Consider the following 14,751-nt stretch of genomic DNA (forward strand, 5'->3'; position numbering starts at 1 on the left):
ACTTCCAGTGTCTTACTGAGCTAGCAGTCTTCACCAAAGACCACCAAAGAGGGTGGAGACTACCCGCAGCCACAAACACTTATAGTGTCAGCTGTGGCTATGGGCAACCCATTCTCTGCCCTCCCTGATAGTCTGTAGGGGAGCACTTGGGAGGCAGACCACCGGAGAGGGTGAAGGCCAGACCACCCACAGCCACATGTGGTCCATGATTATTCCAAATTTTGCCCCAGTGGTCTGTGGGCTCCTAAAGGTTGAGAACCACTGGTCTACAGTGACTGCTTTCCAGGTACACATGCAGGGTTATTTTTGACTCCGACTTAGAGATGTAGGACTGAACCTGTGGACTTTTCCTCCTCTGAACAGCTCCCCTATGGTTTCAGCACCTTGTTGCTCTGGACAGCTCCCCTAAGGTTTAGGGTTGGCTTAATGGCATTTCTTCTCTAGAACTTCTGGAAAGCCAGTGGTTGGTGTCCTTTCAATGCAAACCAGCATCCTTGGATTCTGCAACAAGGAAGAGAATATTAACAAGACAGTGTGGCCTAATTAATGAGGCAAATGCAACGCAGCCAGCAAGCATTATTGGATTGATTATCTGATTATGAATATATGTTCCGTGTAGCGTTAACAAATGAGATAACAATGCAGAACTGAGACGGTGCAACTTGGAGGTCTGTGTGACTTTTACCAAGGAGTGATGTCTGAACCAAGGCCTGGAATCTCAGTTTTCTAATTGCAAAAATGCAGAGATAGGTGGTCTGAGAAAGGCACTCTGCACATGATCAGAGGGACTCTTGTCATCTGACTCCACAGATAACAGGCATTGAAAACCCCAAAATTGGGATACCAGAAGAGTTAACTGCATATACGGCCAGCACCAGGAGAGGTAGGACCCAATCCAGGGCTTTTCTGGGGGGGTTCACCCCCAAGGCCCCCCCACTCACCAAGTAGCCATGGCAAGCCCATCACTGGAGATGCTGCGCATGAAGAGCGGCACCTGGAAATAGTTGGTGGTGACCTGATGACATCACCACCAAATGCTGCCAAGGAGGCCATTTCGGGCTGTTGGGAGGCAGGGGTGGGCAGGAAGTCCAATGCAGAGCTTTGCTTGCTGCACCTTGGCGTGGAAGATTCCATGCTGGGGGGGCGCAGTTGCAGGGGGCCTCTCAAAAGCATGGGGCCCAATTTGGCCAGGTTGTCCAAATCCCCCTAAGGTCGACCCTGACAGCATGTTTTATCCATGGCTCAATAGCAGCTTGCTCTTAATTAATAGCAGTTGGAATTTAGAATAGAAAATAGAATAGAATAATAGTATTAAATAAAAGCAGAATAGAAAAATAATATTAAAAAAAAAATTCATTTTCTAGGAAAACAGAAATAGAATAGAAAAATAGAATTGATTTTCATTGGGAAAAATGGGGCAGAGGAAATGGCAGGGGTGGCAGTGTCAGACACTGGCCAAGGACCCAACCGGCCAGGCCAACCCCTGACCCCTCAGTGCCAGTGGAAGTACCAATGGAAGGCCTGGGGCCCCTAGCAACCTAGAATAGGGTTAATCCCTGATTCACCTGGGCCTTGACCCTAAGTGCCCTTCCTGTAGCTGCTCTTAAGTTAAAAAAAAAAAAATCTTGGAGATTTGACTGCAGCTCTCCCACTATCGCCTTGAGTGTGGGGCCCTTTAGTCGGCCCTGGTGGTATGTGGCTTTCTGCGATTGCCACTTTCATTCCTTCATCTCAGTGGGGAACATTTGCTCCACCATAAACTCCCTTAGCGAGGAACACTAAATCCCTGATTTATGATCATGCAGGAAGAGCAGAGCTTGGATAAATCACTTTTTGCTCTCCCTCCCGATCTCCCAGAGAGGACATTGAGCCATAAACAACCCTGAAGATGAACTGAAGAGACGATGACGACCGAGAAACAGCTGACAAATGGCTTCCGGTGTGTCATTGTGGCTGTCCATGTTTCCCTTTTTGTTTCTTTGTTTTGACTTTTCGAAAGCCAGCCTGTCTGAAGGGCTTCAGGAAGGTAACAACATTTAGAAACAAGAAACCCAAACATTTAATGAATGACGTTAATAAGACTATATCAGCAATTCCTAATTTTAACTCCTACACAATCCACCTTGTCCTCCACGATGGATTGCAACACTCCTGATGGCACTGGGGAGGCCTCTTGGTCAAGCTGGACCTGCAACCCACCCTACTGGCCACTGTGGGCCTCAGAATGGCTTGCAGAAGCCTCTAAAAGCCACTTGTGGTTTTTGGAGGCAAACCACAGAAAAACCATCTTTGAAAAACAGAAGTGGTTTTCAGAGGCTTCTGAGGTCTTCAGAGGCCGGTAGAGTGGGTTGTTGGCCCAGTATGACTGGGAAGAAGCCTCTGGGGTCATCCAATGCTTCTGGAATGGCTTCAACTTAGAGCCATTTGGATGCAAGGGTGGTTGAGAAGGCGCAGCCCATGACCCACCGAACATGGGCTCATGACCCATCAGTGGGTCATGGCCCATGCTTAGGGAAAGGCTGTAATAAATATTAATAATAGAATTGAAGATAAAGAACATGAGAAGATCCCAAGATATCGAGACCTAAGAGTAGAACTTGGGCATCTCTGGGAGAAGGTCAATATTGGACCAATTGTCATTGGAGCCCTTGGAGGAGTACCTAAAAATCTGAAGAAACATCCTGATATTCTTGGCTTGGAGCAAATTAGACCAGCTCAGCTCCAGAAAACATCCCTCTCCCCATCTCCCCATCAGTTATTGCTGCTGAAGCCTGTTTCAGTTCTACGCTGGCCTGTCAAGGAATCACCTTGTTTGGATTTGCTTGGATGCTTGCAGGATGCAGGCTGCTTTCAAGTGCTTGAGCACTGGCCATTGTTTCCCATAGCAACCTTGCTTCCAGTTGTGCTTCTGCTGACATCATTCCAGCTGTTCCAGTTTGCCAGGATCTGTGGAGGGTTACAGCTACCTTGGCTGCACATCTTTGACACAAATCTTGGCCGATGCATAGAGCCTACAGCTGTCCCCTTCCAGACGACATTGCACTAATAACAGCACAATCCTAAACACATTTACTCAAAAGTAAGCCTGACTATATTCGTGGGGCTTACTCCCAGGTAAGTGTATGTAGGATTCCAGGCTGAGACAGTTTGCATCTCCAAAGAATTAATCTGGAATAATTTTTTACTCTAGCAGAGGTCAGCTAAATATTTCTGAAAAGTCCATGAACTGATGAATAGTTTAAAAAGTCTTGATGACTTATAGAGTTGACTTCAATGGGTGTTTAAGATGTTGAGAAGGACGCCTCCGAGGCAAGTCTTGGGTTTGATTCCTAGTTGTCCTGGAACATCTTTTTCAGCTCCAGCAAACTACAAGATGCCTGGGCTCATCAACAGGACCAGCAATGCTGCCCTCCCCCTCACGGCTTCGGAGGTCACCTCCTGTGTCAGTGGGTATGCCTTTGGAATGACAGCCTCTCTCACCTATGGCAACTCTGAGAACCAGCCTTTTGAAGGTAAGGGGCAGAGGGATCTTGCACTAACCCAGATAGATAGATAGATAGATAGATAGATAGATAGATAGATAGATAGATAGATAGATAGATAGATAGAAACAAACAAACAAACAAACAAACAAACAAACAAACCTTTATTGGCATACAAGCAGTCATATTAAAGAGAGACAGTGAATTAAAATTATCATAATAATGCAGACACTATGACCCTCTAGCATTGCAATCCTAAAAAGGACACTGAATCAGCATAGCAGCATAAGGCAGAACTAGTACACTAGTGTGATGGGTGGATAACTTACATATATGGTGACCATTCAGGAAGTATTTTGGTTATTACAAGGTTGCTACATCCATGTGAACATATACATCCAATTAGCCACCATTTACAACAGGGTTATGTAACAGATAAACATCACAGTAAAAGAGATCTGTAAATCTCAAGCACTAACCCCTGTACCTGATTAATTAGTGTTCACATGAGATGGGACGTCTCTTGGCCACAGAGGCTTCCTCCCATCCTAGGGCAAACAATACATTTAAGTACAGTTTTCATTCAATAGGCATTGTGATGCCAGTACATTGACGGTCTGCCAATGGTTTGACTATGGGCAAATGTCCTTGTGGCAGCCTCTGTTGCATAGTGGGGCAGGAGGGAGGATCCCTTGCTTCTCAGGAGTCAGTACACCCTCCTCTCACTTGCTTCAAAAAGTCTCTTCTCTCCCAATTAAGTTCCAAATTAAGGATCTAGATGTCTTACAGACCTCAGTCTTTTAAAAATTGGGTGCTGACAGGTCACTGCAGCAGACTGGTGGTGTTCTGCTTTACAATGCCCATGGTAGCACTGGAGGCCACCAGCCCCATTGCTGGTGGCCTCCAGGTTGAGAATCTCTCTAGTCTACTGTCTCAACCAGGCCTCCAAGATGGTGCCACTGGGTTTCTGCTAGTGAGGTCCTTCAGAGATCTAGGTCCAAGAACTGCTCAACCCTCCTGGCCTTTGACACCAGTCATGCATTTGGGTGCCAGCCTGATGTCCCTTGGCTATCCTGAAAAGATGCTTCCTTTCCACAGGCCTCTTTGTCTACCCGCTGGACGAATACACGACTGTGGTTGGCTTTGAAGCGCTGATCGCCAAGAGGGTCGTGACTGTCCAGATCAAAGACAAGGCCAGGATAGATGACTGCTACGTTGACTGCTGCAGCCTCCCTGATGGAAGAGCTTCAGAAGAAGGTGGTGAGAGAGAGTGAGAGAGAGAGCTTTGTGAGAACCACCCAAGATGAGAGTAAGGTGGACTGCCAAGTCTTGAGGTGGTAGACTGACCCAGGTGCCCCCCCATCTGGTGGAGCCCCAGATAGACATTCCCTCTCAGACAGAGGGATGATGACCCTGCTACTGAACGCTTTCCTGTTTGAAGAAGTAGAATAGCAGAGTCTTATTTGTTCGCAGCCTATAATAGAAAATGAAAATGAGATTGCATTTGGCTTGTCATGGCCAATATCCACTGACAGCCCTCCCATCCTTGTCCCTGTTCCCTCCCTCTTTTGCCTAACCCCTCCCTCTTTTGTCTGGCCCCTTCCTCTTTAAAGCTACCCCACTGTATGACTATCAGTTCCATCAATTAATTGGATGGTGTAAGACAACGTTGTCTCAGCCCATTGTCTCAGCCCTCTCTTGAAGTTCTGCATGTTTCCCCGTCTTCACAGTTTTGTTGGCCTTTAGTCTTGGAGTCAGAAATTGTGCCTACCATGTTTCAAGTTCATCAGATTGCTTGTAGTTCCAAATGCACTCTGTGCTTTGCAAACAAACCCTCCTGTTTTATGTAGGGTTTTCCATGTTTGTCCATGGTCTCCAAGGTTACCTTGCGGATGCATTCAGATACCTATGATTTTGGAGGTTGGGCCTGATGACGAGGGCACTGGGGCTTGGTTGGAGGCCTGGTGATGTCACAGGTTGGAGGCCTGGTGATGTCACAAGACCACTGACTCTTTAAAAAGGGGAGGGCAGGATCTAGTACTGGAACAGGGTGCAGGGATAAAAGAGTGGAACTTGGAGGTCAAGGGTCAAAGACAGCCTCAGATTGGCCTCCTGAGAAGAAAGCCAAAAGCCAGCAACATGGTCATTTGGGGCAAACTGGGAGCCCTAGAGAGCCCTAGGAAGCCAGGGTTGCTCATATGTAGATCCTGGTTCATGCCGGGAATCAGTCCTGCAGAACCTGCCTGTCTCTCATGGCTCTTTGTTACAGATAAGAAGACCCTTCCAGGAGGGCATGTTTTGTGTTGGTGTCTGACCAGAGTGGACCTCTTTTTAAACAGGCCGGATTATCCTGGATGAAGATTTGGAGCGAATCGTCTTTGTGGCCAACGTGGGCTTGGTGCCTCCACAGGAAAGTGTCTCCATTTGCATCAGCACCTCATCGGAGCTGCAGACCCTCTCCAGCGGTGCCGTGAGGGTCCTCCTTCCTGCTGTCTGCGTCCCCAAGGTCCCCCAGAAATGTGCAGATGCTGCTGCCAGCCTTTCCGGACATCATCTTCGATTGTAAGATACCAGTATGAGGTTGCTCCACTGGGTTTTTGGGTGCAGGAGCAGGGGAGCCTATAGGACAGAATCCTTGCTTCATGGGATTGGAAAGAACCTTAAGCATCAAGTCCAACTCCCTACTCAAGGCAAGATTAATTACACCCCACATAATGGTGAACTTGCAACACATAATAGCAAGGCACAGCATAGCACAAAACCTTGGGGCAGTCAAAAAAACCACTCTGCTCCTGTTTCCAGGATTCGAACAGGAGAGGAAGTGTGAAGAAGAGTCTCTGATTATGGTCCTCTCCTCCACACTTCCTTCTCCACTGTCTTCCATCTTCCTTTTTGAATTCAGGAACCAGGAGGAAGAGTGGCAGCAGTAACTGGGACATGAGTGGGTAAGGGGAGTGGACTTTCACCATGTAGCTTCAGACTTTGGGTGGTCTTGAGCCAGCCCTGATCCCTATATCTGTTGGGATATAGTTGGGATATAGGTTGGGACCCACGAGGTGGGTTGTGAGCCAATTTCAGGTGGGTTGCGTAGCACCCAGCTTAGCCATCATTGAAAATACAGAGCTGAAAATACAGGGTACAGAGCTGCCAGGCAGGGCAGGGGAAGCTCCTGGTGGGAGAGAGGCATGGTGCTTTGCCCTGAGTAGGCAGAAAGATGGGACACTGGCAAGGGGGGGAGGGCTGCGTAGCTGGAGAAGGACCCAAGTCTGCATTCTGTTTTCACTTCTGAGCTGGAATGTTTGAATTCCGAGCTATGCAAATTAACAGCACAAGCACGCAATGTCATGGGACCTTGAGCTAATCATGGGTTGGGTTTGAAGCCTAAATTGATCATGTCACTTCTGGCCATGACATCACTTCCAGGTTAATGACATCGCTTCTGGTGGGTCCCAACGTAATGTTCTTCTAAAATGTGGGTCCCAGTGCTAAGAAGTTTGAGAACCACTGCCTAGCTGGTAGGTTTGGTAGTTGCACGTTGGAAACTGGAAAGACCTCTTGACACCCTGTCTTCTTCTTAGCAGAGACAGACATTATTGTGGTGCTGCTACTCCAGACCAGGCCAGTAAATTCTGTATGGCCCGACTTTTGGAAACCGAGGCAACCAATCCCACAGAATATGAGTTCAGCTTCTACCTGGAAATCAGGGGGCCATGCTTGCTTGCAGGTAAACTGGTACTGGGTGAAGAAGAGATGACCAAAGTGATTACGGGGTTGGGGCACCTCCCATATGAGGAAAGACTGCAATGTTTTGGACTTTTTTTTATCTAGAAAGAAGGCACCTGAAAGGGGACAAGATTGTGTCATATAAAGATGCGGGGAATGGAGAGAGTGAATAGAGGGATGTTCTTTGCCCTCTCTTACAACCCCAGAACCAGGGGACATCCACTCAGATTGAATGGTGGTAGAGTCAGAACAGACAAAAGGAAGTATTTCTTCACCAAGTTCATAACTAATCTGTGGAACTCCTTGCTCCAGAATGTCGTGATGGCACCTGCCTTTAAAAGGGAATTAGACTTATGGAAGAAAAGTCCACTGCAGGTTACAAACCATGATGACTATATGCAACCTCTGGATTTTAGAGTTCACCTATCTCCCAGGTGCAAGGGAGTGGCAACAAGATATAAGGATCTTCTTGTCCTGTGTGCTCCCAGAGGCATCCTGTGGGCCACTGTGAGATACAGGAAGCTGGACTAGATGGCCTCTTGGCCTGATCCAGCAGGGCTCTTCTTATGTTCCTGTGCCAAAGAGTAGGAGACGGGGTGATGGCAAAGTTGCATCTCTCTTTGGATTTGTAAATGTCGCCTCAGCACCTTGTGAGTTGCTTTGCCTCCCACTTTTTCACAAGTCCTGCCTTATTTTCCCACTGGCTTCCCCAAACAGGAGTTGAGAGCCCAACACACGAGATCCGTGCAGACGCCGACCCTTCAGCCAGATCCGCCAAGAGCATCGCCATCACTCTAGCCAACAAGCATACTTTTGACCGACCTGTGGAGATCTTAATCCATCAAAGCGGTAGGTGGGCTGTGATCTCTCCCTCTTCAGGCAGTGAAAGGTGTGGGCTGCCTGGACTCAAAAAAAGGAAGCGAATGTATGAATAAGAGTGCTGGGCTAGACTGGTGGAGACAGGGCTGTAGCTAGATGGGACCTCTCTCCAACATTCCAGGTTGCTTGACTGCATTCTCAGGGTTATTAAAAAATTTTTTTTTAAAAACCCACAAATTTCTAGCCCCTATGATTACAGATATACAAGACAAAATACGGAGGCAATATTCTACTCTACTTTTTTGTGTTCTGGCTAACATGTGCATGGAAGGCTTGATTGACATGCTTATGGACATGAATTACATGACGAGCGCAAAATCACACTGACGCATGATTGTTGCCTCCCCCCCACATGTGCATGCTACTTGTGGCTTAAAAAGCACTGTGGATAACAGCCCTAATCTTTGAGGTGCAGTGATGACATCAGGAGTTGGGCACTGCCTGAAAACCCAGAGGGCCCCCCTTGTCAAGACTGCCCTCTGAACCCTCAGTGACAGCATAAAGTGTGCCATCAGGGGACAGATACACAGAAGGCAGCATGGGGATATCAATTCAGGCCTTTGTCCCAGGAGCCCTGGCATTGCACCACTGAGGGGCAGTGAGGAGGAGGACACATGCACATTGCATGCATTTCTCATGCGCCTGCAGGCAAATGCGTGCACTTGAGCCTGCTTGTGGCATCGGTCAGGAGACTTCCCACCCTGCAGCAGCTGAATCTATTTTGAACTGTTGATTCTGGTATCTCTTTAATCCAATGAACAAGCACTTCTTTGGCTTTCAGATTGTGTGCTGTGTGCTTGTGTGCTGTGGAGGAGATGGGCTCAGAGCCTCTGGAAGAAAAATGGAAGGGGAAAAAAAAAAGCAATGGTTTTTGAGACACCTGGGCAAGGCCTATTTCTAAACCCAGTTTAATTGTTCTGTTTCAAATGGATCCACCTGCACCCGTAATTCAATGTGTTTCTCAGAAATTAAAGCTTGCCATTTGCTTTCCTTTCCTTTCCTGTCTTCATATCTACATAGCTAGCTGCTCGATTGCTCTACCTAGCTTAGTATTAAGAGTAATGATTAGCAACCTCCCTTCAGGGGTTTGAGCAGGGATCTTTCCCAGCCCTACCTTGACAGGCTGCCAAAGATGATCAACCCAATCCTATTGTTGCCGGGTGCTGGTGCAACGAGTGCTACACCACTGCTGGGTGTCACAAATGTGCCATAAAGCACGTTTGTGGCACCACACAAGTAAGCCGCGCTAGCGGTAAGGCTTGTGCCATCCTGCTAGCACTGAATCTGGACCTATGGCCACTGGAGCAAGTAAGAGCTGCTCTGTGTGGCTCAGGGGCAGGGGGAGGGCAGAAAGGAGGTGGGAAGGGAGTGTTTTGGGTTGGGGGAGGGTGGGGAGAGGGTGGTCCAAGTCCAGAAGGGGGCAGGGTCAATGGAGGAGGTCTCCACTGTATCCTAACTCCCGTCCCAGACATGAAAGCCCAGTATGGAGCTACTCAGATTTGTGCCAGCAATTTAGCTGGTGCAGATCTGAGTAGCTCTGGGCAGGCTGGGGTTCAACATGGGGTAAGGGATCTAATGTGCCCAAATGTTCCCTTACTCCAAGGAGACCTCCGACCTTCCCAGTTTTGGTGCTGGATATAGCTTGGGCCACGTGATCTCACTGGGCCAGTGCTGAATAGGATTGGGCTGTAAACCTGTGGCCTTCTTAAGCAGAATACATGCCCTACCATTGAGCTGCAGCTTCTGCTCCACAGAGGGTGTGTCCCTGCAAAAGAGGAATGGTCCAGCTGTCCCTATGAAAGTGCCTCCTTCACCTGAAACTATTGGTCTGTGTGTGCTCAGCATTGTCTGGTTACTCTGTGCTGTGCTTCACCACTGAGCATGCTCCACGATCTGCCACTACCAGATCTCTGTTTCTTCTCTGCCCACCCCTCCAGAACCTCACATGCCTCACATCTTAATGGAAGAGGGAGACCTGTCCTCAGTCGAGTATGAGCAACACCTGAAGGGGCGCAACGATTTCATTAAGGGAACAAAGAAAGACCCCAGCTCTGAAAAAAAGGTGAGGAGGTGGCAGCCTTGAGGATCAGTGAAGGCAGCTCTGAAACAGGCCCTGGGCCATGGCTAGAGAGGATGAGTAGCCTTTCTTCACCCCGTTCCTTTCTTTGCAGTCCGCTCCTCCTGGATTACAGTACTACGTAATGAGGACAATGTCTCCAGTTCATTCCAGAATTGAGGCATGCGGGTACAGCCCAAGATGTTTCCTGGCACTTAAGTTGGCATGCCAAACCCCTTTTACCCAGTTGGTGCCAGCCTTGCCCTATCTCTCTCTCTGGATTGGAAAATGAGTGGGGTGGAGCAGAAGAGGAAACATGGAGAAGAGTCTCCAACACTCTAGCCCAGTCATTTTCAACCACTGTGCCATGGCACACTGGTGTGCCGCGAGTGGTCCACAGGTGTGCCAGTTGAATTCAGGGGAAGGTCATTTATTAGTAGAGCCCTCCACTGGTAGCATGGTGTGCCTTGTCAATTGTAAAAAACCTGATGGTGTGCCTTGACCATTTTAGTGGCCTTGTCAGTGTGCCATGAGATGAAAAAGGTTGAAAATCACCGCTCTAGCCCATCACTCTCTTCTCTTCCACACTTCCTCTTGTTCTCTGTCTCCATCTTCCTTTTCCAATCCAGGGAGGAGGAAGGTTAAGGGGACATTTGTCCGCAAGTCCTGGAGTAAGCTCCAGCAGCTACAGTGGGCCAACTCAAACCTGTGCCAGTGGTATCATTCTGCCAGCACAGGCCATCCTTGGAATTGGGCTGCAAGTGAAGGGCATCGGCTGGTAAATTTGACTTGGCTCATGGAGAAGTTCCCCACCTGTCATAAGAATATAAGAAAAGCCCTGTTCAGATTTGGATCAGCCCATCTAGTCCAGCCTCCTGTATCTCACAGTGGCCCACCAGATGTCTCAGGGAGCCCACAAGCCAACAGGAGACCTGCATCCTGGTGCCCTCCCTTGCATCTGGTATTCTGAGGTAGCCTACTTCTAAAATCAGGAGGTTGCACATACCCATCATGGCTTGTAACCTGTGTAATTGTCCTTCTCATCTCTGATGAGAATAATCTGGGGGTTATCAATTTATTATTTGTACATAGGCAGAGAAACAGTGACATGCAGAAGGCCACCGGGGTGAATGAATGAAGCTACCAGTTCCCCAATATTGCCAAGGCAATTCCCAGCCCTGTGACCTGAGATTCCTTTTAATTAGGATTTAGAATTAGGGTTGTCTATGTGAAAAGCATGAGCTCAGGACCTTCCCACCTTCTAAGTAAAGGGAAAGAATGAGATCTGAGTGTGCCTTTTCCTCTCCAGAGCTGAACTAAGGGTGAAAAGGCTTCTGTATGGTTGTAGCAAAACCTGGTACAAATAGTGTCAGTGGGCTAGTGCCAGTTACATCATCACCCCCCTTCCAGCCTTGCCTGATGCATTTTTGCAAGTGCTTTAAAAACGTGTCCTTTTTCTGAAGGTGGGGAAAGAATGTATAAACACATTCTAAAATGTATAAATATGTACATGTGGCATTTCAAATTTAAAACAACAACAACGTGTTGAGCATGAGGAAGGGGTAAGACTGCTGGCTGACCCAACATTGCGCTTGACAGCCTGCACATAAGTCTGAGCTCATGTAGTCGACGTAGAACCTTCCGTGACTTCCCTTTCCATGATACATCTGTTTTCACCCTGAAAGTCTTGGCAAATTCATGACTAAATATTTGTTCTGAGCTTTTCTTTCTGCTCCCCCCTCCTTTTTTTTTTTTCCTGGGAAATGGCAGATTTCCAAAGCATTTGTGTTAATCCCTTCCCATTGTGTCTGAAGACAACTTGACAACCGCTTGCTTGCTTGTTACCACTGCAAAAGGGCTGGAACTGCGTCAAGATGACACTTTTGGTGCGACAGCTAATTGCATCTCAAAGATCAGCAGGTATAATGCTGCTTTGCTCTCAGTCAGCATGCTGATAATTAATGGAGGGCTGCTCTCAGGTGGCCTGAGTGGCGTAATCGCTGCTGTAGCTTGGCTGGGGATTTAATAATAATAATAATAATAATAATAATAATAATAATAATAATAATAATAATAATAATAATAATAAACAGCTTTATTTCTATCCCACCCTTCTCCCTAAAAGGGACCCAGGGTGGCTTACAACATGTTAAAAACAGATTAAAAACATAATTTAACCAACAGATAAAAAACATATTAAAAACACATTAACAGATACCATAAAAACAGTAGTCAGATAAAAAGAGCATAAAGCAGCAGATCATAGAGGAATCAGGCCTGTAAAAAATACTAAAAGATGTTAAAAAGGCCATGAACTCAGAAGGCTTGTTTAAACAGAAGGGTCTTCAGGCCTCGCTGAAAAGTCTCAAGGGAGGGAGCCATTCTCAAGTAAAGGGGAAGGGAGTTCCATAACGTTGGTGCCACTACTGAGAAGGCCCTATTTCTTGCCGCCGCCCCACGTACCTCCTTAGGCGGCAGCACTTGTAAAAAGGCCTTCTCTGATGATCTAAGAGGACGAGCCGGATTGTGCGGAAGTAGGCGGTCTCTAAGATACCCTGGCCCAGAGCAGTAAAGGGCTTTAAAGGTCAAAACCAGCACCTTGAATTGGGCCCGGAAACGAACGGGCAGCCAATGTAGCCCCCGGAGAAGCGAGCTGACAGAGTCAAACTGCCTAGCTCCAGTGACCACACGGGCCGCCGCATTCTGCACTAATTGCAGTTTCCGGACTGTCTTCAGGGGCAGCCCCACATAAAGCACGTTACAATAATCTAACCTCGATGTCACCTTAGCATGGATCACCGTGGCCAGGTCTGCACAATCCAAGTACGGCCGCAGCTGGCGCATTAGCCGAAACTGAGCGAAGGCCCCCCTAGCCACAACTGCCACCTGGGAATCCAGGAGCAGCTGCGAGTCCAGGTTTTTTTTATTGCACTTATGTCTTGCTTTTCTTCCTTGATGGCATTTGAGGTGGCCTGTTTGAGGTTCCCAGGTGGTTTCCCAGTCAGGCACTGGCTGGAAATCTGTCGTTCCCCAGGGTCATGAAATTGCCTGCTTAGTTTCAGCAAAGTGGTTGCATCAGATGTCTACAGCTCATGCCTCTGGAACTTCCTTGGAGGTCATATCAGAAGCCCTGGAAATCATCATCATCATCATCATCCATCATCATCATCATCAATAATATTTAACTGCTTTTCAACAAAAAGTAGTTCGCAAGGTGGTTTACGTAGCTTAACAAATTAATAAATGTTTCCCTATCCCTGAAGGACTCACCAACTAAAAAGGAGGCAGAAGAGATACCAGCAAAAGTCAGTGGAAAGGATGGAGTGAAAAGGGAGAGTTGCTCTGTCCCTGCTTAGTATAAGAGGACACCACTTTAAAAGGTGCCTCTTAGCAGGGGTGGCGGAGCTTCTCTGGAGACTAAGACAATGCTGGTTGTGTGCACTTCATGGAATACACTCGGCTTTGAGGATTCAGAGATCTGTGCTAAATCCCCACAGCTGGCTCAGAACTTCCCAGTGCCTGAGATGGCCACCATATGCTTCCCCGTCTTATCTGATGGTAAGCCAGTCACCACCCTCACTGCTTCTCCTCCTCCTTTGAATTCAAAATGGAAGACGGAACAGAGAATAAGAAGACTTGCAGAGGAGAAGAGAGGTGGACTAGAGTGCCAGAAACTTACCTGTCCTCAAAGATGCTCTAACCCACCACTTTCCTTTCCTCTGTGCTTCCTCTACTGCTCTGTTCCCTCTTTCTTTTCGCATTTAGGGAGCTGGAGGAGGAGAAACAGTAGCAGGTAGAGTGGTGGGGTAAGGTGATGGCATTTGACACATCCACCCATTCCATGCTGGGTGGAAGGGGAGCGTATTTAGACTCATACGAGTCTATCAAATCTCTACGGAAGAGATATCTCGTATGTATCTCTACGGAAGATTCTAGACTCGTCCTGGAAATGGACAAATGAATTCCTTTCCACTGACAAATGCCGTTTCTGCAAGAACTTTGGCTGCTGAGTCGCTCTCTCGCTTAAGCTGAGTAAGCCAAGGAGTGCTGGTAAGCAGTGGTAATTAATTTCCTGTCTTCGACATGTTATGCAAACGCTCATTAGCTAGCGCGATTACGTGGGACAAGCATCCCTGGGAATCAGTGGGCTGCAAATGAGCATTTATTTGTTGATGCCGTAATTGGATAATGGGGAAGGGGGGGGACACAACACACACCACACCACATGCTTCCTCCACTTCAGTAGCACAGGGCCTTTCCAGATGATTCAAGAGACTTGCATTTCCTTTGGAGCGTAGCAGGTGCATGAGCGATCTCCAACCCAGCAACAGCTGGGCCAGCCAGGTGATGCCTGGGGACAAGAGCGCAGTCTCCACCTGTCCTGATTACCTAGGGCAGCCACTCTTTTCTAGAGCCTGTCCTTGGCCAAAGAGGATCCCAATTGTGCCATTGGGTGAAATATTTAAGACGCTTTTTCAAACTGTTCTCGGGCACAGAGGAGATCTCCCAGATCTCCCAGTGCTTCAGCAGCATGCCAAATCTCACCCTGCCTTAGCAACCAGCACATCTGCCACTCTTCCTCCTGCTCCCTGGTTTTGAAAAGGCAGAGGG

At 47.8% G+C, this 14,751-nt stretch overlaps 1 protein-coding gene across 1 annotated transcript in view; it reads left to right on the forward strand.

Annotated features, from left to right (window-relative positions):
- Nucleotides 1-3,373: 3,373 nt before the first annotated feature.
- Nucleotides 3,374-14,751, forward strand: part of VWA5B1 (von Willebrand factor A domain containing 5B1) — a 57,332-nt gene continuing 45,954 nt past the window's right edge. The window contains exons 1-6 of the mRNA XM_066637707.1: nucleotides 3,374-3,512; nucleotides 4,581-4,739; nucleotides 5,822-6,044; nucleotides 7,061-7,206; nucleotides 7,923-8,054; nucleotides 10,022-10,146. Of these exons, the coding sequence (XP_066493804.1) occupies nucleotides 3,374-3,512; nucleotides 4,581-4,739; nucleotides 5,822-6,044; nucleotides 7,061-7,206; nucleotides 7,923-8,054; nucleotides 10,022-10,146 (924 nt within the window). The remainder of the gene's footprint in view (nucleotides 3,513-4,580; nucleotides 4,740-5,821; nucleotides 6,045-7,060; nucleotides 7,207-7,922; nucleotides 8,055-10,021; nucleotides 10,147-14,751) is intronic.

This window comes from Tiliqua scincoides, chromosome 9 (assembly GCF_035046505.1).
Source record: "Tiliqua scincoides isolate rTilSci1 chromosome 9, rTilSci1.hap2, whole genome shotgun sequence".
Lineage (NCBI taxonomy): Eukaryota > Metazoa > Chordata > Lepidosauria > Squamata > Scincidae > Tiliqua > Tiliqua scincoides.